Source organism: Phaseolus vulgaris, chromosome 6, assembly GCF_051622355.1.
Source record: "Phaseolus vulgaris cultivar YP4 chromosome 6, ASM5162235v1, whole genome shotgun sequence".
NCBI classification, from domain to species: domain Eukaryota; kingdom Viridiplantae; phylum Streptophyta; class Magnoliopsida; order Fabales; family Fabaceae; genus Phaseolus; species Phaseolus vulgaris.
The window spans coordinates 8,621,396-8,646,528 of record NC_143503.1 but is presented as its reverse complement, the minus strand read 5'-3'; the positions used below and the strand labels follow the sequence as shown (position 1 = coordinate 8,646,528).

The 25,133-nt window shown below is 34.6% G+C and overlaps 1 protein-coding gene across 2 annotated transcripts; it reads right to left on the bottom strand.

The window, feature by feature from the left end:
- Window positions 1–120: 120 nt before the first annotated feature.
- Window positions 121–22,291, bottom strand: LOC137816901 (SMAD/FHA domain-containing protein). 2 transcript variants are annotated; one of them, XM_068620071.2, is made up of 5 exons: window positions 21,699–22,198; window positions 11,094–11,158; window positions 10,960–11,020; window positions 5,099–5,245; window positions 121–375 (listed from the first exon to the last, which is right to left on the bottom strand). In XM_068620071.2, the coding sequence occupies exons 1-5, from the start codon at window positions 21,985–21,987 to the stop codon at window positions 251–253; spliced, it is 687 nt and encodes a 228-aa protein (XP_068476172.2). In that variant the 5' UTR covers window positions 21,988–22,198; the 3' UTR covers window positions 121–250. The 2 variants fall into 2 exon arrangements, with proteins under 2 accessions (XP_068476172.2, XP_090159388.1); XM_090303262.1 differs by lacking the exons at window positions 10,960–11,020; window positions 11,094–11,158 and having other exon boundaries at window positions 21,699–22,291.
- Between the last annotated feature and the right edge of the window lie 2,842 nt (window positions 22,292–25,133).

The following is a 25,133-nucleotide window of genomic DNA, read 5'->3' as shown; positions in this document are numbered from 1 at the left end:
GGTTCACCAAAATTTTATAAATCTTTAAAATTGACATATAATATATTTCAGCACTCATTTTCTAATATGATAAATTGGATGACTTTTCGGCTTAAATTCAAACCAAATCACAAGCAACCCTTTTAACAAGTATACATCAACATTGCAAAAACAAAGATTGAATTATACATTAATTGTTTTAATTAACCAAGCCAAAATTTTCACCATTTGTTTTTTTAACTATACAAACATGAACACTACAAGTTAATGTTCAACTTGTTTCGGTACCATCACTTTTGTTGTCGGTGTCTAGTTCAATTTCAGTTTCTCCAACTGTATCAGCAACCTTCACATTTTCTACCTTTGATACACGAAACATAGCTAAATGGGTGTCTCCTGTAAATGTTAATGACAAAAATCAGCTAAAAACTTTCATATAAAAAAATAAAATGATGACCAAAATAATCAATTTATCATTTTTAAACATGTGAACAATTGTAATGAAAGAGAGAATAAGCTACAACTGTCTAAAGTTCCACATGTGATTAGAATCTCTTTTAAAATTCTATAGCACTATGGTGTCAACATATAAATATAAAGAATTTAAAAATATATTGTTTCAAAATTTTGTGTTCCGACCTTTAAATTGTGTGTTTACCTCAATTTCATTCATAAATGATGTAAGATTATTTGGTGTAGGAGATCAAGCTTTTTTTAGTTGAGATTTAACGAAAATTCTTAACAAGTAGACTTTTTAAGTTTAATTCAACCTTATAAAACTGATTTGTAAGGTGAAGTTTACTCTCACTTATATACTATGAAATGTCATCTCTGATCGAGATGAAATCTCCAACACAACTCTCTCACATCGAGGTTGTCAACTTGTGTGTGAAATTAAATAGTATGAGTGTCCGATAGCGAATGACACGAGAGACCCAACAAACTCCAACTAAAAAAGATTCTAAATTATTCAAATATCATATTAAAAAATAGACTTTAAGCCTAACTCAACTTTATAAAAGCAGTTTGTAAGGTGAAGTTTACACCCACTTATATACTATGAAATGTTTTTATCTCTCTAATCGATGTGAAATCCTAAAACAAAAACAAATATTAATCTTTGAAACCATTTTTCTATCTTCATACACAACATTAAGATCAACATATTCAAAAAAAGATAATTCAATTTGAAATTTCATCGTAATTTTGATCTTAATTCAATCTCAAAAAATTAAAGAAAAAATAATAGATAAATTATTTTTCATCGTAGTTTTATTCTGAATACATATCTCAAAAAATAAATAATACATATATATATATATATTATTCTTTACTTAAGTAAGTGTAGAAGAAATCTTTTATTAAAAGTAAAATAATAATTTTTTATATAATTCGGTACCAGTTAATTATTTGGGTATACCAACTGATTCAATCTACATAGGATACTTTAACTACATAAGTAGGAGTTTTTTTTGGTACCCTACATTTTTCTTTTTGCGTCCCTACAATTTTAAAAATTTCAAAACTAGCCATTTCAAAACTAGCCTTGACCTTTTTTTTAAAAGGGTACTGTGAATAAGTTGAGTGACTATCATTCTTCTTCTTCATTAATTGGTGGTGTTGGTGGAGGTGTGGGTTGCGTTGTCGAAATGTTTGTTGACTTTTAAAGGTAAGAACTAAGTTTCGTTGAATAGGGTGGGTAGTTAAGAAGATTTTAGGTTCCCAAAAATTGGGATCCGCGATTCTGCTATGGACGGATCAATCCACAAGTGAAAATTTGATCTATGGAATGGTTGCTCTGTAAGCGAAATTTTTGTTTTCCTGATACAAGGGTGTTCTGGAAGCATTTTATTGACTTATGGATTGGTGGATCCAAAAGTATTTTTTACTTACAGATTGTGAGATTCGGAAGATTTTTTATTGATGGATTGGTGGATCTGGAATGCATTTTTTGACTTATGGATTTGTGGATCTGGAATTCATTTTTTTGACTTACGGACTGGTGGATCTAAAAAACATTTTTTGACTTAGGGATTGGTGAATCCGGAATGCATTGGTTTATTTTTGTGGTAGTTTTTAATAATTTGTTGAAATTTGATGGTTAAAGTTTAATTTGTAAAAGTATGGATAATAGCGAAGGATTCAAACAATAATTATATGATGATGTTGATGTGTGGGAGGGTCAACATGGTAATATTGAGAAGTCAATATCCAACAAAGCCTTAAACAATATATGGAAAGGATATGAATGTACAAATGCATTTACTATAGATGAGGTAAAATTGAAATTTGTAAAGTGTGTTTGGGTCGTTTATATTTAGTAAATAATTCGTACTTGGGATGAGTTATGACGTGGGTTAGAAAGGTTGTGTTTCATTTTGGTTTTGTTATTGTGATATTAACGTTGAATACTTCAACTGGCCAATGAGGAAGGAAGACATTTGTATTATTAGGTTGTGAGAGAGGAGGTAAATACAGGCAATATAAGAAAAAATTACAGGTTCCTCGGGGTGGAAGTAGGAAATGTGACTATCCTTTTAAATTACTTTGAGTCTCATAATCATGACTTGAAAAATACGTTGGTTGGTCATCCATATGTTGGTAGGTTCACATCTATTGAGAAGTCAATACTTATGAACATGATAGACAATATAGTGAAGCCTAGAAATATTTTGCTAACTATGAAAGAGCATATAAAGAAAAATGGGACCATCATAAAGCAAGTTTACAATGCACAATATATGTATAGAAATTCAAAATGAGGTGACAAAACTGAAATGCATCAATTGATGATGTTACTTGAGCGAGATATGTATGTCCATTGGTCTAGGTCTGAGGAGGAGATGAATGTCGTGCAAGATTTATTTTGGACACACCTTTATTTAGTGAAGTTATTAAATTCCTTTAACATTGTGTTGATGATGGACAATACGAACAAAACTAATAGGTATAAGATGCCCTTGCTTGAGGTTGTTGGTGTTACATCAATGGGGTTCACCTTCGGTGTTGCATTTATGTTATGCATCAGAACGATAACATAACACTGTATGGGCCTTTGAGAAACTTAGAGATTTGCTTTTGAGAGTTGATTCATACCTAAAGGTCATGGTCAGTGATAGAGATATTGCTCAAATGAATTCAATAAATGTTATGTTTCCCGAACCTACTCATTTATTATGTGCTTTCCACACAAATAAAAATGTAAAATGATTGTTATCGAAAAGAGACATGGGATCAAGTGATGGAATCTAGGGGCTATTGTTGATTGTCATAATGTAGAGTCTTATAAACATCGTGGGGAGGCATTTAATGTTTTTTGTTCATCATGACCTATATTTACTGAATATGTGATTAGTACCTGGTTAAATCCACACAGAAAAATTTGTTAAGGCTTGAACGAATAAGGTCATGCACTTATCTAACACAACAAGTAACATGGTTAAGTCTGCACATTGCATTCTAAAGAGGACCCGTGTGACGTCAATGGGTGACTTATTCTTTTGTTGGGATTCCATGAACAAGATGGTCATCTTGTAACATAATGCAATTAAATCTTCATTTAAAAAAAGTTTGCATGTGGTGGGTTATGTCTTTAATGTGACAAGATATAAGAAATTTTTTGACTTTGTATCCAATTATGTTTCGTAGTATATTGCAGAAGAGAGTGATCAAGTTAAATATGGTGGTTTAAATAGATTTCATTGTGGGTGCTTCATTAGATCTACTCATGGGCTTCCTTGTGCTTGTGAATTGGCTTCTTTTAGGCTAGGTAGCATACCATTGCAATCAATGCATTTCATATGGATACGTTTTTAGATATTTCAAGTTGTGATACTTCAGTAGAGTTGTCCATCCAACAAGAGTGGGGTGTCATCATGAATCGGTTCAATGAGGTTGACATTGCTGATAAAGTTAACATCAAAGCCAAATTACATGAGATTGTGTATCCAGATAAGACATTTTTTTGTCCACCAAGTGAGAAAGTCAAAACAAAAGGTGGACAAAAAAAAGTCAGTTTAAATTTTCTAGATGAACGAAGCGAAATTCTTCTTACTTTAAACATGTTGATTTCATTGTTTCACGACATGATAGTTCTTATACTTTGAAATCCATTGGAAACAACGCACCACTTTGTGCACTTCATAAGACATCCATCAAACAACAACTACAAAGATGCTATCTAAGTGCATTCGAATAGATACAAATGTAGAAACCCTAAACCATAAACCCATAATAGGGTGCAGAAAAAAACTCCCCAAGTTATAAAGTTCCTTAGACCTCCACGTATACAAGAAAACATTTTTTTTTTACAGAGAAAGCATAGAACCAAAAGTGAACAACATAATTTTTTTTTTTATGAAACTGGGCAACTATTTGGAAAGAATTTATCATCATACACCTCATGATTTATATTTCCAAAAGTATTTCAAAAAAAAAAATAGTTTATGTTTGTTCTATTTTCTTATTATAAGGGTTATCCCTGCTTATATCCAATTTGTTTGGCCATATTAGAGTCCTATAAACTTCTCTCTAAAGATGTTCTAAAGATGTATAAAAGCATGACAATTACTTTTTGCACCTGATCAAATCAAATTTGCAATTACTTTTTTATCAAATTTGAACTTGCATTCGACTTATATGTAAAGTAACAAAAATACCCTTAAATAAAATGGGAGGTATGGATTAAAAATACTTCTGAAACTCTTTTTCGAAACACGTTTTTGGATTTGGATTTTCGAAATATTTTTCTGAATTCTGGAAAGACACATTTTCAGATTTAGTTTTCTGGAAAAAAAAAATCATAACGTAGTTTTTGCATTATGGAATTGCTTTTCAACAATGAAATTTTGATTTTCGAATTCTATTCCAAAATTTCATTTTTAGAACACATTCAATTTTTTTTTCTAAAATGTATTTTTTGAATTCCAAATTTTCAATTCTAGAATAAAAGGTAACTTTAGAAATTTCAAAGGAGGATCGGATGTAGGTCACAATTTGTAAGGTGATGGAAGAATTTGCCCTAAACCAATTAGAGGAGAGATGTAAGGTTAACTATTTTGAACTAATTTTTGGGTTGAATGGTTAAAATTATGATGAATTAGAAGTTTGTAGAAGTTACCAAATGTAATAGAATTGCCAGGTGATACAGTTGCAGCTACTCCAGGTCTCAGACGCTTGTCATTAATGAATGTTCCATTAGTGCTGTCCAAATCTGTGACAAGAAGATTCCCTTGTTTCTTCCTAATACGTGCATGCACACCAGACACTGCAAATATAAGATCAGCTTTTGAATTCAAAACATGGTTCATAAGCAATACAAATTTCAATACATTCCAAGGGACTTTTCAGTAGAATTTTTAAATACGCACTCTTCAAACAACCTTTTTCAAAACTCGACACTTTCTCTTTGAAGTTGACATATTTTTTTTTTTTTTTTTTATGTCATATGGTAAGTGAATGCAAATCTCACCCCATGAGCTGGTTTTATGGGGTTGAGTTAGACTTAGAGTCCACTTCCTAATAGAAAATTCTCAAATACTTGACAATTTTCTTCACCAACGATGTTGGAGCAATGGATTTCCAATTAAATTAATTGAAGAATAATTTTATATTCAGTATTACCATATAACTAAAATCATGATTTTTAACATATTCTTCAAACACTGAGTACGAATAAGTGTAAGAATAAATTTTTATTGACTAAGTAGGAATAAGAGTAAGAATATATTGTTATTGGTTTAGAAGGGATAGTTTTTAAAAGGAAAGCCTTCGCAGCTGAATGGATGTGATGACTTAGGTTAAGTCTAAAATGTTTGGGTTTGGGTTAGGTTTTGTCACCCAATTTAAAAAAAGTAAGCAATTACTTTTCGCACTTCATTGTTGTTTCTTCCAAGATCTACATGAAGGTGTTGCAAAGGTTTAAAACTTTCATGCTCTGGGTTTAGGGTTTGGAAATGGAAATATATTCTTTATTGTATAATCTAGAGTGATTTTTGTATTACACAATCCAAAATCGTATTATGGACATTCATAATAAGTTTTAGATTATATAATTTAAAATACATTTTATATTTAAAAATATATTCTGAATTTTACAATCCGTAATATATTTCAAATTATACAATCTAAAATATATTTTTTGTTTTAAATTTTACAATCTAGAATGTTTTCAACTCATATCTAATTTAGACTTTTCCCTAAAGGTGCAAGGAGAAAATATATAGGTACTAGAAGAAATACCTTAACAAAATATTCTATGTGGTATTGTACATGTAGTAAGGTTAAAATATTCTTTTAAAATCCTAATTTTTACAACTTTCATAAAATTTTATTGTATCTAATAATGTACAAATTTCAATGGATTCTTTTTAATGAAGATTTCAATGAATTTTGTTCACGTACATTGTTAGGTCTTGGGTTCTTGGTCATAATGAAGTCTCGACTTTTGGATCTTAGATCTCGGTTGGAACGTGCAAGAAAAAGAGTTATGCAAAAGGTCATCTTACACTCAAGTCAATATTCAGTATTTAATATTTGGTATTCGATGATTAGAATGATAAATGTTATTAAATACATACATTTGTCTGACCTTGGTCCATGTATTTATAGGATCACATGGGTTTTCATGTTTATGGGTCTAGATTAACACAAATAACCGAGTTAGTCCTTGTATTAGTCAGACATTTCATACGCCTCGATTATGTTAATTTGGGTGCCCTAAGTAGTTACTTGAGTCAGGTTCCTGAGATGTGCTCAGTTATTATTCTCAAGTAGATCTCGATCACAAATTTCAAGATGGTGTCGGTCATGTGTAATGCACTAGTCCCCCATACTCGAAGGCTTTGCTTTTCTAGAGTCATTTTCATAATATTGTTTGTTTTATGTTGAGGTCATCTCGGTTTGCAAAATGTTGCAAGAAAATTTTATCTTCTTGGGTGAGCACTATCTCAACTATGCCGAGGTAGTCTCAGCTACCTACCTAGGCCCGTAACTTTAGGGACAATGTCCTGTAAAGTTTAGAACCTTCCGTGATTTGGCAGAAAACTCTTCAAAATTTGTGTTAGCGGTTATTGGATGAGATTTTAACATTGTTAAATGTTTTTGTATTTGTTCATGTCGGTTGACTTCGATTGTCTTCGTACGTCTACGATGATCACACGCCCAATTATCTCTGCCTTTGTTCGTGCCTCTCTTCGATCAAACACCTGAAAATGCAAAGACAAAGGGCGCCCTAGAGCTCGTTTGCAATCTGACGCTTAAGTCAGTACTGGGCTAGGAAACACCGAAACTTCTGAAAAGCTTTCTCCGTAAAACTGTGTGTGTCTTAGCCTAAAAGTTGTGTAAAAACCTTGTGTACCTTATTAGGTTTGATACTACTCTTTATACACTCTACGGTTTCTGTTGTTTCCGCTAACTGCAATTAGGGTTACTAAGGGTGTGCCTTAGCATCGCTATCACCTACTCTTAGGGCAATCTGGCGCGTAAGGCTCCCTGACTGGAGTGCAACCTCTAACGGGATAACCACTCGGGTACCAACTTGTGCACCTAATCTCTGGGGTCATCCGTCTTGGGAGTGCCCTAGCTGTTCACGTGCCATGCATGCAATTCACCCCTGAACATGACCCTCACGGGTCGTAGCTCTTCCAGTGGCTCTTTACTTGTATTACGCATGAACGTGTCATCCACACCACACACATGGACCCCTCGTGACCTAGGCTTTTCCCTAACTGATAATTGGTGCATGGTCAGGGATCCACCTCTCGTGGTCAAGCTCTGCTGTTTAAGTCACCGATGTCCGATGTCACATCGCCTTCACTCTGTTGTTGAGGACCCATCAGCACATCCTGGTGATCGACGCCTGACCACTCTTCAGCGCCTTGACTTACATGTCTTGCGAGACATCGGCCCACACCGCTCGTGGGACCCAGCGTACATGGCCCCACCTTCACTAGCGGTCAACGATGTCCGAGGACTAGTCGATACAGTATTTTTAGGCATAATGTCTCAAGTTGCACTAACTTCATGTTGGTTGTGAGGCAACTCCGACAACAAGTCACAAAGACTCGATGTTCATGAAGAAGGCTTTATTTAACCAAGCCACTTAACAGGTGATATATTTTTATGGAGTTTCTACTAAGGAGGGCAAGTTTGATATATTTAAGGATATGCATCAAAGTAAACTCATGTCGGTCGATGACATTTCCAGCGAGGGTTGGTCTTGGTGACAACTGACTATGTTTAGAGATTTTTTTTGTTAGTCTCTATATAGGCTGAACAAAAATTTTTGTATACTTTTTTGAAAGTGCTTGTTGGGACTTATTGCTCGATTTACAAGAATGAATATTACTTGCTTTTTAATGATATTCCTTGTCGATGCCTTTGCCTTTCTATTTTTCTATGCTTTTCTGTTTGCATTTAGAATTATTTTTTCATTTTGCTTACCTCTTGGTAATATCTTTGAAATTCTCAGTTGATAATCTATGAACATCTTGCATCTCAGTTGATGCTTGACATCTCGATCGTTGCTTGTCATCTCGGTTGATGCTTAGTTTTTTCATCTCAATTGATGATTAATTTTCACATCTTGATTAATGCTTGCATCTCCATTAATGCTTAGTTTTTGCATCTCGATTTATGCTTGCATCTTGATTGATGCTTAGTTTTGGCATCTTAATACTTGCATTTTGGTTTATGCTTAGCTTTCACATCTCGATCTTGATTGATGTTTGCATCTCGGTTAATGCTTAGTTTTTCATCTCAATTGATGCTTAGTGTTTGCATCTTAGTTGATGCTTAGTTTTTGTGTATCTCAACCATTGATAACAAGTGAAATAATGAATGTAGAGTTTATTAAGTGTCTCGTTAATTACAATATAATGTCAGCTAAAATAGAATTTCAAGTGCGTTGCAGTCCACGTCTTCGATATCGGCTTGCCTGAGAGGTGCTTAAGTCGATGGATGATGGTTTTAACTTCACTATGGATTCGGAAGGGTCCTTCCCAATTGGTCCAAAACTTTCATTCTCTTTTTCTTGTATCACTATGCATCCTCCATATGAGATCACCCTATTGGAAGGTTCTCGACTTTACCTTGGAGTTATATCTTTGGACGCTCTAATTTTGCAAGCCTCGTCCCTGATTCAAGCATTGTCTAATGGTTCAAGTAGGTATAGGTTGGCAACAAGGCTCTCATTGTTTATATTTAGGTTGAAGAGTTATCTCCTTAATGAGAGTTTGTCGATTCGACTGGGATCATGACATTGGTGTCGTATACATGACCATATGAGATCTCTAGCATGGCCGACTGGTGTGTGCACCTATATGTCCATAGAGTTTCCAACAACTCCTCGGTCCTTTGCCTTAGGTTATACCTAAATGTTTATTAATTCATTTAAAATGACCTCGTTAGCAGCCCCAACCTATCTATTTGTCTGGGGATGCTCCACCAAGCTGGCTACATGGCAGATGTTGAGTCCTTCATAAAATTCAATGAGTCTTTTGTCAAAGGACTGTCTTTTGTTTCAGAGATGAAAGTATCGGGGACACCATATTGGCATATGATGTTTTTCCAAATGAAACTCTAACGTTCTAGCTTTAATCCACTTTGTGAAATGATCAACTACTACCAGTAGGAATTGCACTGCCCCTCCTCAAGTGAAAATGATCCAATGATATTCATTTCATATATGAGAAAGGGCTAAGGGCCAAAGGGATGAGATATGGTTCAAGTTTTCTAGCTTCGAGCATAGGATGTTGTCGAATTCCTAACACTTAATGCATTGTTTCACTTAAAAAAACACATGACTGAATTATTGGTTAATAGTATCTCGCTCTTAAGGCTTATGTTGACATTGTTCGTCCTCTTGAGTGGAGTATTGATTCTTGTACAAGCCGGAAAGTTCTCTTTCCGTACTCTACTAGATCTTGGATTCTTGGTCACAATGGGGTCTCATATCTCGACTAGAACGTGCAAGAAAGGGAGTACTTACAAACAAATTCTCTGACACTCAAGTTAATATTTAGTATTCGGTTTAAATACATACATTTATTTAGCCTTGGTCCATGTATTTATAGGGTCACATGGACTTTCATGTTGGTGGGTCCATATTAGTACAAATAACTGAGTTAGTCATTGTATTTGTCAAATATTTCGTATGTGTTGATTCTATTAATTTTAGGTGCCTTAGGTAATTAGTTAGCTCTAAGTTCTCGAGATTTGCTCGATTATTATTCTCAGATAGATCTCGGCCACTAATTCCATGTTGGTCATCAAATTTTATAAACATCACAACTATCAAACAATCTCATCTAAAGACTTTTGTTCTTATTGATGCTAATGTCAAACTTTTCTTTCTCTCATCACACATTATCTTTTTTTTTTCTCTTTGTTAGACGATATATTTATGTAGAGTACTTCATAACTTTGTCAGCAAAGAATAATGAATTTTCAATTAAATGAATAGACAAATCTCTATATCGAGTATTATTATATAACTTACCACATAATTTTTTACCTATTATAGAGACTCAATGGAAGGAACAACAAAACTTATCTTTAGATAACTAAGGAAGATATGAAGTTAAAATCGATTACTAATTAACAATTAAAAGATTGAAAAAGTTGTATTGGATTTATTCTTTATCCAACCCTATTATTATTTTTTAATGACTATTGTAATTTCGAATATTCTTTTAAAAGCTGTAGAATTCTTTACAATCTTATGAATCCATCTTCAAGTTTTATAAAAATGTTCCATAATCTTTCAAATCTTTTAAATTCTTACCATATAAATCCATTAAAATCCAAACTATAAAATCTTAATCAAAGCCTTTAAAATAAATTATAATCCATTAGACTTTTCTTATATCAAATTAGAGTTTTAAAATCCCAATCCAATACAGATCCTTAGACTTGTATGATTCTAGCTTTTAAAAATCGATTTATGTTTATAGAAAGCAATTTCTCAACGGAAGACTATACCTGTTGCAACTGGAATTACTAGATCAGCTTTATCAGGTACACGTCCAACAGTCACCTCACTCTACATAATTCAAAAGCCAGTTATTCTGAAGAATACTCGGGCACAAAATATTATTGATGATAAAATTACTTACAGAAGCGATTTCATATGCACCTGGCATCTGAACCTTGTAACCTATATGCCTTGTATCACCATCTCCTATCAAATAACATTCATTATGTTTCCAATGTGATACTCAGCCTTGTTAATCTTCAGACAAAGAAAATCATATTAAAACAAGTACATAAAATGGATACCTGAAAAGGTCCTATTATGTGACCACAGTTTTCTAGTCAGTCAAGAAATGTTATGCACAAGTTTTACTTTCTAACTCAGCTGTCTCTACTTATACATAAAGTGTCTTAGGAAGTGAACTTTAAATTTAACTCAATTGGCTCGTACGATAAGGTTTGCACCTTTACAATGAGACTACCAACTCGTGCATGAGACTAGATTTTTTTTAATCAGAAAGAATTAATAAAATTAGAAATGGGATACTTCAGAGGTGTCCCAACCCATATACATGAGTCAAGAACCCCTTACCAACTAAGGGTTTGGGTTCTTAAAAAGACCTGAATACACAGAGAAGGCTCACAAAAAACCTGCAGAACAATTCTGTTTCAGATCCTAAAAAGCTACTATGTGTATATAAAGTGCACTTTCCAGCAATGTGCAACACAAACTAAATAAATAACCATTATGCAGCAATTATGCATGATTCTGGCAGCATCAAAACTGGATGGAAGAAAAAAGTAGTTCTCAGAATTTGAACAATTCACCGCAACCAATTCCACCAATAAAGTCTCTTATCTGCAAAGGAGCATTGATGCTATGACAGGAACAACACAACAAACCAGAATTTACATTATTGGCAGCAGTATTTGCATTGAAAAAGTTGGCATCCACTCTTCAATAATACGCCTCTCCTATACTTCACATTGTGCAGAACCTACCTCCACAACAGCCAGCAGCTACACTCATTGCTTCCAGACGTGACAACCTCACACTAAAGATCACATTAAGCACCAACAAGATCAGAGATGATGCACCGACATGATGAAGTGTGCTCAATTAAGCAGGAAAAGTGCAACGCTTGTGCTTCAAATATGCTGCACAAAATGCATAAAAAGCTAAGATTGTAGCTGCAGCACATTCTGACATTTTATTAAGTACTTCTATTAGAGGCTAGACTTTTGTATTGAACTTGCTACTTTGTTCTCATAGAATGAGCAATTTGACCTTAAGACTGCCCTGCCAAATCTGATTAAGATTCCTCCACGCCAATGTGACTAGACCTCCTAGTAGATTAGCCCTGTCCAAGCAAGTGGATGTGGTCCATTGACTCCCTTGTATTACAGATCAGAAATTCATGAAGCCATCTTAATGTGTCCCTTTCTTATTAGCTTTATACTTGATCCACGCTTAGTATGTGTACTGATTTTGTGTACATGGCCCTGCGGTATCACTGCCCAATCTACAACGAAACATTGGTGCTTTGACATCAACACCAACAAGCATGATAGCAAAGGCAAACCAGGATTCAGCCTTTGTTGCAAAAACCATCTGCATATACCAGTGCAAAAGCTACAAAGACTACAATATTCTGTATGAAGACTGCATAACTTCTTCAAGTGCTACAGAATTTTGCCTAGTTCCTGAAAAAAACCCCTTGGTTAACAAAGTAAGGATACTCCTCATGAACAAAGATATCACCACTGCTGCTCCCTCTCAATTTCAAATCTCACAACAGAAAAACATAGCTTTATGTAGCGTGAGTGCTGGACCTGAATAGTTATGCATAATCCCAACTAAGGGAAAACATCAACTAGAGGGGTCACACCTCCCGCAGAGCCAGAGGTACCAAAGAGTTTAGTTCTACCATAAAGAGCCCAACAATCACAAAGGGCTCACCCCTACCTAGTGGCTCCAACACACCTTCTTCACCTTTCTCCTTGGCCGTAACACCTAAAAACCCCTTTCATAACGTTACCTGAATCTACTAATGCAAGGGAGGGGATTCAAAACCCAATCCACAAAGGAGTGGTTATAAGAGGGTACCTTGTGCTTTAGCCACAACCAAGATTTGAGTTGTGCCTTCAGAAAGATCTCTTCAACATCAACTATGCCTTGCTTGAATATAACATTGTTCCTTTGATCCCAGATACTCCATACTAACGTTGTCCATATACCTTTCTAAATCAAGTTTTGTTTGTTGTTGACCTGAACAAGATGGAAACTCTCAAAATGACACTTCAGATCATTATGCTGGACACCGAGGATATCTATCCATCTAAAACACAAAGACCAAACACTTTGAGCATGCTTGCACTCTAGAAATAGATGTTGGCTAAACTCATCCTCAGCTTGGCACATACCACATAATGCAGATTCAACCAAAACCCTTCTCCTACTTAGATACATTCTAGTAGGGAGTGTGTTCAGCAAAACCCTCCAAGTTGTGGTCAACACATTAGGTACAGCTTTGACCTTCCACTTCCACAGACATGTGAATAAGTCATTGTGTTGTCCACTGGCATGCTTAGCAAGTAAATCATACGCAAACTTCACAGAGAACAACCCGGAATCCTCACTCCCCCACTTCTGAAAATCTTTCACCTCCCTTATTAGAGAAGCCCCAGGTATGAATGAAAACAGATCAGCCTCCAACAAAGATTCTCATTCAAACTATTGGAGATCCCACATCAACTAGAGATGAGGACATTTCATTGTATATAAGTGGGTGCAAACCTCACCTTATAAGCCGATTTTATGAGGTTGAGTTAGGCTTAAAGTCCACTTCTTAATATGGTATCAGAGCCATTTTCAAGCCTATCCTAGCAAATGTTTGTTGGGCTTATCAGGCTACCCACTGTTGGGTCATTATCGAACCACCTATAATATGTTGTCCCACGCACGAGCTGTCATTCTCGACGTGAGGGGTGTGTTGGAGATCTCACATCGACTAGAGATGAGGACATTTCATTGTATACAAGTGGGTGCAAACCTCACCTTATAATCTGGTTTTATGAGGTTGAGTTAGGCTTAAAGTTCACTTCATAATACAAACCTTTCACGCTTCCACCTAAGGCGCCAATGCCATAGTGACTCTTCCCACCCCCTACCTCTCCCACTTTTAGATCCTGGTCCATAGATATGGAAAACAACCTTGGAAAAAGAGTTTTGAGGTTGCAGTTGTCAATCCATCCATCCTCCCAAAATATGGCTTTATCCTCTGCTCCTATTTTCCATCTTAAAGCTTCTTGGAACCATCCTACTCCTCCTCCCTCACAGCAAACCTTTGACAAGTCTCTCCACCAATATTGGTGTTTAACATGTACCCTAGGGTTGCTTGCTTCCGTTCCATATTTTGAGACCAACATATCTTTCCATTTCCCTTCCTCTTCACTTATGAGACGCCATTTCCACTTAGCTAACAGGTCAATATTAAACTTTCGAATATCTTAAAACCCCAAACCTCCCTCCTATTTCGATTTACACAAATTCTCCCAACTCACTCACGGTATTGGTTTGTTTTCCTTCCCCCAACCCCATAGAAACTTCCTTTGTATACTGATAATGCTTTTGCAAACTGAATCCAAAACCTTGAAGAAGGATAGGTAAAAGAGGGGAAGCGCTGTAAAAACCAACTTAATTAAGCATATTCTACCTGCCAGAGACAAAAATCTTCCCCTCTACACACTCAGCCTGGCTTTTAATTTTTCTAGAATTGGTTCCCATAAGAGCCTCTTCCTTTGATTACCTCCCACTTCCAGGCCCAAATAAATAAAAGGAACCCTCGTCAAGTTACAGTTAAAAGTCTTTGTGTAGTACGCAAGGGCCCTTAATCTTCACATTTATGCCTGCTAGATTTGACTTATGGAAGTTGATCTTCAATCCTGAGGCAATCTCATATCCCCTAAGCTTTAATAGTGATCACATTGTTAAGAGAATCTTCACACATGAACAAGGTATCATTCGCGAACTGTAGCAAACATACCTCTACCTCATTCCTTCCAATCTTCACACGTGAAAGCATACTAGCTTTTAAAGCTTGTCTTACTAGCCCCACTAAGCCTTCAGCTGCCACAATAAATAGGAATGGCACTAGCAAGTCACCCTGCCTCAACCCTCTTGATGGTCTAAATTCCTCCGTAGGACTACCATTGACCAACACAGATACTGATGAAGATTCCAAACAACCTCTAATCCATTTACTATGGAAGCCCAACCTCTGCAACATATGATAAAGGAATTCTCACCTTACCGAGTCATATGCCTTCTCATAATCCACCTTCAAACACAACCCATGTTTCCCATGCATCCTGATATCCTCCACCACTTCATTTTCCATAAGAACACTGTCTAACATTCCTTTATCCTTCAGAAAAGCTGATTGACTTTCATTAATAACAGAGGGTAAGACACACTTGATTCTACTAGATAGAACCTTTGAAATGATTTTGTAAAGTTCTCCCACTAGAGAGATAGGTCTATATTGGTCAAGCCTTAAGGGGTCTCTCACTTTAAGGACTAAGGCTATAAAGGATGCATTACACCCTTTCGGTATATTACCCAACTCCTGAAAATGCCTCACCGCTGCTACAATCTCTCCTTTCATAACATCCCAACTCTTCTTGATAAAGTTGAAATTATAGCCATCCGGTCCAGGGCTCTTATTCCCATCGCACTGCCAGACCGCTTCCCGTATCTCCTCCTCCGAGAAGTCAACAATAAGGCTTAGATTATCCTCCACAGAGAGAGATTTAAACTCCACCTCAACAAGTCGAACCCTGAAGTCTTTTGCTGCCTCAAATCTTTATTCAAACAGATTTTTCGCCTCTCTCCAAACAACCTTTGGTTCCTCGCTCCATTGGTTCCCGACCACAACACCTTTAACCTAATTTCTAAGTCTTCGCCATCTAAGCATAGAATGGAAGAACCTTTATACCAGTTTGCTCTAGCCTTTTGACATATAAGAGAATCTATCTTTTTGTTCGTCACCGCTAGCATACCAATAAGTTCCATTCTTTTCGACCTAGCATTCTCTTCTAGAACACCATTTGCATCTTGACAATCAAGATCCTCTATTTCCTTCAGAATCCTTTCCTTGTTCGAGTTTAGATGCCCAAACACTTCATAGTTCCAAACTTTCATGTCTGATTTAAGCATTTTAAGCTTATCTTTAAGTTTAGATATTCCATTCCCATGTACAGCATACGACATCCACTTATCTTTCACAAGGTCTTTAAAACCCCTCTCCATAAGCCACAGATCGATAGTTTTGAAAGACTTAGGACTCCAATCCTTGACCAAGGATTTCACTACAATAGCACAGTGATCAGAAACCTCCCTCGGTTGCACATACTGTTTGCTCATAGACCAATTTTGGAGCCACTCCTTAGAAACCAACACCCTATCTAGCCTACTTTTAGCTGAACCATTTGACTTCAACCACGTACACTTCTTACCCACCACCGGCAATTCCATCAATAGATTCTTGTCGATGAAGCCATTAAAACCACTGATCTCTTTTGATTGGTCTCCCCTTTCTCTAACACCTCTCCTTTCATTTACACTTCTAACCACATTAAAATCGCCACAGAAGCCACAACACCATGCCCAGTTCTGATGTACTAATTTTAGATTATATTTATGGATGATCTTATATAGACCCGATAACGGGTGACAGGATAGGTCCAACACAAACTCTCGCTAGGATAGACTCTAAATGACTTTGCTACCATCTTAAGAAGTGGACTTTTAAACTTAACTTTACAAAAATCGGCTTGTAAGGTGAAGTTTGCACCCACTTATATACTATGAATTAGCCTTGTTTGTAGTCGATGTGGGATCTCCAATAAAGTATATAACATGGTGGGTGATGGAAACCAAGTAGAGGACGCCCAAGCCCATGAAGCCCAAGCCCAAGAAGGGGCCCAAGCCCAAAGAATCACTAGGAGCATGGCAAGAGCTTTGGGAAAAGAGCTTCAAATGATGACTCTTCTTATTTCTCTTGTATAGTTGTAGGTGGTGTGGATATTAAATAAATAGGTGTAAATGTATTAGATAAAGTCACATTGTCCATGTGACTTAGGGGGAGAGTGTAGGCGTAATATAGGAGGTGCCAAAACTAGAAAGGAAGTCACACATTCCTCATGCTCTAGTTGGCGCCAATTTAAGTGTCATTTAGAGGGAAATTTGAATTTGATTAGCTTCTCATTTCAGCACCTCTAAGGCTATAAATAGAGGTGCTTGCCTTTGTAAAATTCAGATTTGGATAATTGATATAGAGAAACTCTACTCATTTTGAGAGAGCCTTTTGTGAGATTTTGATCTCCTTAGCATAGTCTCATCTTGTGAGCTTTTGGAGAGCTTCAAGTGGCGGCTTCCTTCACTCATCTTGGAACTCCATCACCAAGTGGCATGATCATTCTCCTAATCCATTCCAGCCGGACTTCAACCATCTAAGTTCCATTCCTTTTCATCTCCTTTGCTGTTTTCATTCGGTAGTTTCAACTTTTATGTCTTGTTCATCAATTTGTACCGTTTAGTTTGGTTCTTGTGCTGTTCTTGAGTTTCTAATCGGTTCATTGTGTTCTTTGATTGATTTTAATCGGTAGATATGTTTCCTCTTTCAATTCTGTCCAGTTTTAGTTAATTACATATTTCAATTGTGTTTCTATTTGTGTTCTTGATTTGTTCTTGCTTTCCTTTCAATTCCGCCAAGTGTTTGTGAAAAGGACATGGCACTCATTGTTCAATGAGTTTGGCTTCTCTCTTGGATGACATTATCCTCCTTTGAGATGACCTTAAGCCTGCTTAAAGTGTTGTTTCCTGTTAAGTGTCTATCCAGCTCATATCAGTGGGTGACCTTTAGAATTAAAATTGATTGTAATACTAACTTAAAAAGTGGATTTTAAACACAAAAACTTCATAAAACTACTTTATACAGTGATGATTGTCCCCAATTTATAATTGTATTTTTTACACTACTCTTACCAATGTAGGACTTTGGTTCTTTCGTATAGTTTTGGTGTCAAGAAAATAACATCTTTCACCACATGATGACTCATAAAACTACTTCACTGCCCGGAGCCATAAATAACTAATATAATCTAATGGGACCTTAGGGCCATTGAGCTTAAACCTCACAAACTCCTATTTTGTACTTCTAGCCCTATCAAAATCTTAACTTAAACCATTTATTTATTATTTAATGTTTAACTACCTCTTGAAAAGTTTATGATCAAAGAAGAAGCAAAGATTGTTATATTGACTACAAGACAACCTAAGTGTCTTTCTGTGGCAAAAGATTGGTCATGTTTAACTACCTCTTAGCCGTCAAGCAGTCATGAAGCTTAGAATATTCGGACATATTAAACATCCATGTATCAAACTAGCACCAGAGTATAAAGAATGAATGTTCAACAAGACACATGCTAGCACTGACTTGGAGAAAAAAAATGCAGATTATTTTATACTACAAGTCACATTTTAGGTGTCTTCGATCTACCACACAAAGTGACAAAGCAATAAGAGATGTAAATCAAAGGATTTAGGCTGGGTGGATGAAATCAAGGGTGGTTTGGGCGTTATTAGAGATGGAAAGATGCGTGGGATTTATCTTTCTGAGTTTTTTTTTCTGAGAAAGCAGTAAGCAACTAATAGAAGACCGTTTTCTAACAAAATAACAAACTAAGGTCTAATAACAGGAACAACGAAAAACTATAAACTGACAGTGAACAACCATATGACTAATGATGATGTATTGTATTAAATATTGGAGAATACAAAAGGATAAAATAAAGGTTGCTAAATGCATTGATGAATGTTGAATAGTCAATAAGGAAAAATATAAGATTATGAAGGACTTTATGAAAGATATGTAGAGAACAATTGATTAATATCTTTTATTTAAATTAGTTTTTAGAAAATATTTCTATTTTTTTTAAATATCTTCTACATATTATAAAAATATATTTTATTATTATTTAGATTTAGGAAGCTAGGATTGAAATATTGTTGATATTTGATATTTTGTTACATTTTTACTCTATATGTAGAGTACATAAATAAAATAAATCACAAACTCTTTCATATAATATATCTTATATTTTTAAAATATATTTCGAAAGTCCAAAATCCCTATAGAGTCATAGTTCTTACTGACACGTAGAATGGAAAGAGAAAGAAATTTCTCACAAGTTGTTATGCAACTTTTTTGTGGCTAAAGTTATGATTTATGGACAGTAAGAATGCAAACTTAACTAGAAGGGCTAGATTTACGGGAAGATGTGGAAGAGGTTTACATCGTTGATCTGTTGCCTACAAATCCTACCATGGCCCAAATCAAAAGTACAAAAGGAAAAAAAAGACAAAGAAGGATGCAAAGTCATGCCTTTTATTTGCTGGTGTTACACAAATGATCCTCACCAGAATCATGGCCATAAAGTCTTCTGAAAATAATTGGGATTATTTGAAAGGAAAATATGAAGGAAACAAAAAGATTCAAGGCATGAAAGTGTTAAATATGATAAGAGAATTTGAGTTGAAAAAGGATGAAAGAGTTTGAGACAATTAAGGAATATGGGTATTGATAACAAGATAAAATGATTGGTTAAGAAGTCTCCTGATTCCAAACTCCTTAAGAAAATTTTGGTAAAGATACTGGATAGATACAAAACATTTATCACGTCATTGGAAAACACAAAGGATCTATCTATTTTTTGCATGCCTTGGAAGCACAAGAGCAATGGAGAATTATTGAGAGAAGATTGTGTTGTTGAAGGTATTTACTATCGAATGTTCTTTCGAAGTCAAGAAGAACACAAAAGGAGAAAATACCAAAACAACAACACAAATGTTTTTTCGTCTTGTCCCTATTGCAAGAAAAATAATCACTAACACAACAAGTATTGGTGGAGCCTAGATGTAAAATGCAAAAAAGTGGTCAATTAGGACATATAGAAAAGATAAGCAAATTTGAACATCTCCAAGAAGTTGTCTAGATTGTAGAGGACGAATTGAAAGAGGAATTACTTCTTGCAACATCATGTGTTACAATTAACAAATCTACAAAAGATTGACTTATAGATAGTAGTTGTACAAACCACGTGACTCCTTTTCAAACACCTCAACAACTCAGTTATTTCTAAAGTAAGAATTGGAAATGGATAACAAATTGTTCTGGAAGATAAAAATGTAAAACAAGGATCAAAATAAATAGAGGATGGTTATCTCTTAAAGAAGTTTGAAGTCCAAGGAGAGAAAGTAGATGAAGAATCACATTTTAACATCCATCAAAGATCCAATAAAAAAAAGATAAGATTGATAAAAGAAGAAATACATTAAACAATATCAAATCAAAATGAAGATACTAAGGAAGAAAGAAAAGGACAATAATTTCAAGCAAAAAAAAGGGAAAAATCAAGCATTAAAAGAAGGAGAATGAATGAAATTTGAAATTTGAAATTCAAATAAACATGTTAAGACAAGGACAAATGTTTATAATATTTGCTTAATATCTTTTATTTAAATTAGTTTAAAGAAAATATTAAGTTTTTTAAAAATATCTTTTACATAAAGATGAAAATATATTTAATTATTATTTAAATTTAGAAAGTTAGAATTTAGATATTGTTGATATTTACCGATAAAGTTTCATTTGTATCTAGCATTTTAGAAGATGGTGGACATGAGAGAAAAACATCAACAGAGCCAAGTGATCAAACAGAGGATAGCCCAATAGTTAGAGAAAAAGGTGGATGTGGAACAAAAAATTCAAAAATTAGACTGATGAAAAGGCTCTATAATAAAATGGATTCTTTAAAGATTTGGTTTAGAACAGAACACAATATTTAGCCAACTTCACCTAGTGGGAAATGCTTTGCTGTAGTTGTGACTTAAATTTTCCAAACTAATTTCTCAATTTGTTTTTAAGAAAAATCATGCATGACTGTGATGTATCTTACAAAATACCATTTTCAAACCATTCATTTGTATTTTAACAGTGCTCATGTGACAATGTTAGTCTCTCCGGAGTTAAATAAACTAAAACCAACAAATAGAAAAACCCTCCCAAACGAATAAAGTTATGGTCCAATTTCCTTTAAATAATATAATCTGTCGTCAAAATTTCAAATGCAAGCATTATCCAAAATGTGTACGCAAATCTCAAAGTTGTTCTAGCAAGGAATTCCCAATTTTCCACTAGGATTCTCAATCATCTAAATGAAGGGTGTCACCATTAAAACATTTTTTACAAATTCTATTACTCCTCTAGTATTGAATAACCTGTAAGAAACGTGAAGGAATTTCTAACACGAATTCCCAGGATGAAATTCTAACACGAATTTCTTTGTTCCATGTTGAAGCCTTTAGGATTAGTAACAGGTGCTTGCTCATCAGTCAATAAGGGTAGGTATGTGTATGCTGCATCCTAGATGGGTACATACTTCAAAAACATCTCATGATATAGGCTAGTACAATTCCCCCACCTCTACCTAAAAAATGTTTAAATTAATAAAAACAAAAACCAAGTTTCCATATTCAAGTACACTCTCCTATGATCCTATCTGCATAATTCCAAGCACCTTCTATGCAAGATTTTAGTTTATAAAAGGCAGAAAAATTGTAGAGGGGTTACTTTAAGGATCTAGTTTCTAGAGAGGATTTTATAGAGGAGGAAGATGTAACTGACCAACTGGTTCAAGAAGCCATCTTTCTCCATCATTGGCCTTTGTTGTTGGTGTTGTTGTTGGGGATGCAGCCTCGGAGGCATGTGGAACTCTCAGGTTCTGCTTTTCTTTTGCTTTGGATATAACACCACCTTGTGGCTGCAACAGAAAGCACTTGGGCAAATGATGATGGGTTACTGAACTGAAAGCAACTGAGGTAGGTTTGGAGTGAAGCAAGAGTGGTGAATTCCACAAAGTTTGAGACTTTCGAAATTTTGCAAGGGAGAGAGAAGGTAAAAATATGCTTTCCATTTGAGCTAGAATTGTTGGACAGTGTTTGAGAAAAGTAGCTGATGTTTGCTCATATGGGTTGGCTTGGTGGTCCTGGTGATCAAGGATAAACCTGAAAGGTGATCTTGGTGTGACTAATGGGAAATGGGGTTGTGTAGTATGTGGCAGCCATTTAATGCTTTACACAAGAAGAGATTGGATAACTATATATGATCTTGAGTTCATGTTTTTTATTTTATATTTTGATACTATAATTCTTTTTTAATAGGTAAATTAGTTATGATAAAATAGACTTTGGAATCTGATCTGACTCACCTGTTTCCAGGGACCAAGAAGAGTAAAAAGGAGACATGTTGGGTTTATCCATGTTTCAATAAAGGGTGTTTCTTCCCGCACCTTATCAAAATTCTTTATAGATCCTACTAATTTAAAAAAAACATTTTTTAATAATTTTTGGATTACTTTTTTTGAAACTCTTTTTTCATAATATATTTTTTGAAATTAATGAAATGCATTCCAAAAAATATTTTTCGGAATAGAATTTTCAAAATAAACTTTGAGAAATATATCTAGAATGTATTTTATGGAATAATTTTGCTAAGTATATTTTGGAAAGAACTTTTCAAAATAAGGACGAATTACATGGGGGCATTTGGTCATTTCACCTATTTGATGTGGGTGCATGAAGAACTTTGATGGGTTGGAGGAATAAATTGATTTTTTAAGTTTGGTACTTTAGATAACAAACCATTCTTAAGAATTTAAAAAAAAAAAGTATGAATTGTATTCTGAATGATATGTGTTGTATGAGGACGATGGAATTGAGATCACACATTTGAAATAATGTATGAGTTGTTGTTTAGTTTAGTATTAAGTATTGTCACCTATGTTTTAACAGAGATCATTTAGCTTCATTGATGATCTAAGTCACGTATACTAAAATATATCAGTAGGTGAGAAGCTGATGAGAGAGTTCATACACACCTTGACCACTTCTAATGACACGGTATTGGATGTTTTAACTTACCTTAATCATTTCTCTTAGATTCGCTTGTAAATCTAAGTCTAGGCTATTAAATCAAATGTTAGTTTCTAGTAGAGTCTACATAATAAGAGTATTCCAAAAGACATCTTTTGGATATTGTTACTATATGGATCCATGTGTATAATTGGTTATGATTGTATTGAAATGAAATTGGGTTGAGATGATAGATATTGAGTATTATATAATTATGATTGATAAAAAAATGAAATGGAATTATATATATATGATTAATCTAATTAATTTTTTCAGTTATATATGTTGTTTGTATATGAAATATTATTATTGTACAATATACCTGAACAAATATATGTGCATGCACATAGGTACTTTGGGAAAAGAATGCACAACATTATTTTTCTTTTATTCTATTTTAAAATAATTTATATATTTTAGGGTGTTACAAAATTGTTAGCAAAATGTAGTATGTAAAAGAATATTAAAATAAAAACAATCTATATATAATTTATATTATGTAATTACTTTCTATTACTTTATAGTAAAAAAACTGAATTTTCATAATATAATATATAAGATAATATTTATGTTACTCTAAAATGAAATTTTCATGTTTTAATGAGTTAAATAAAAAAATTGAATTTTCATAATATAATATATAAGATAATATTTATGTTACTTTAAAATGAAATTTTCATGTTTTAAATGAGTTAAATAAAAATGATAATTAAGAAAATGTATCATTGAAAATAAAAATTATAATTTAAAAACTTGAAAATTAATACAATTTAAAATTTTGGATTTTCTTTATAATGATAAATGTTAATTAATAATTTTTACGTATGCGGTATTTCTATTCTTTTAATTATTAATTATCAATGCTTTATTATAACTACAAAAATTATGTTTTTCAATTACTTAATTAATAATTTAATATATATTTACAGGAGAAATTTTTAGTGGGGTTGTCTTCTAATATATTAATATTTTTCTTTTACTAACTCATTTCTTTATAAGATAAACAAACTGGATGAAAGAAAAAACCATTTACGTAAAATATGTCCAATAGGTCGATTTTTTATCCACGCATATATTGTCTCATATTACTTTATATATTCTATATTGTTCTTGTCGGTTGACCTGGTCGTGGGTTGACTTCAAAGGCAAGCGGTGGCTCCTCCTACTTCTGATGGATTCTGTGCTTACTCTTGGGTGTTGGAAAGCGGCTCCGTTGAAACAGAGGGGACCCTACCTGTTGATTGTACTCCGACAATCAAGTCAGTACTGGGCTAAGAAACAATGAGTAAATAAGATAATAGTTTCAATCTTAGAAACGATGTACCTTTATCATGGATCTTAACTCCCTTTTATAGACTGCTTTTAGGTTACCTCATTGTAACAACCCCTTATCACTAGAGCCTTATATCTAGTGAAATTAGGTTTACTAGGAGGACATTTTGTTACGTTGTTACACAATCTTAGCACAACAACCGCACAAAATCTTCCTCTTTGGAGTGCATAATCTTAACAGTATGGCCGTTAGGGTACCAACTCATGTACCAGTGTTGCGGGGCTCATCTGTTCTATAGGTGCCCTAATTCTTTACGTATCATGCATGCAACTTTCCCCTGAAAACCCTAGCGCTCTTGGGCCTTGGCTTCTTTAGGGGATATTTGCTTTTGCTAGACCCGAATGTACTATACACACCACATGCATGCATTTTCTCGCTGACTAGGCCTTTCATATATATGAGTTTCAACACACGCATCTCTGGGGGACCACTTACGTCGCCCACTATCACGACCAGACCACCGAGTTGACCTGCTCCACAACAGGTGCCGATGTCCGAAGTCTGGTACAGTATACAAGCCCCCCGGGCTCAAGCTGGAACTTGTTCCAGTGAAGAGGCTAACTGCTCGTCGATGGCGACCTACGTGTCCAGTGGGTGATGAGACATGCATAGTGCACCGAAGTGACGTTTCATCATACTCCATCACCAGCGTACATGTGTCCAGATCAGCAGTTAAGAAGCGTTGTCGCTTGCGCTTCCCCTTATATGTTAACCTTTCAATTTTACGCTCCCTTCACTGTTTCATTCCCTCTTTGCATATCTCTTCGAACATTTCTATTTCGAACGTCCTGCTCTCTTCTCCTTAAACAACTCGCC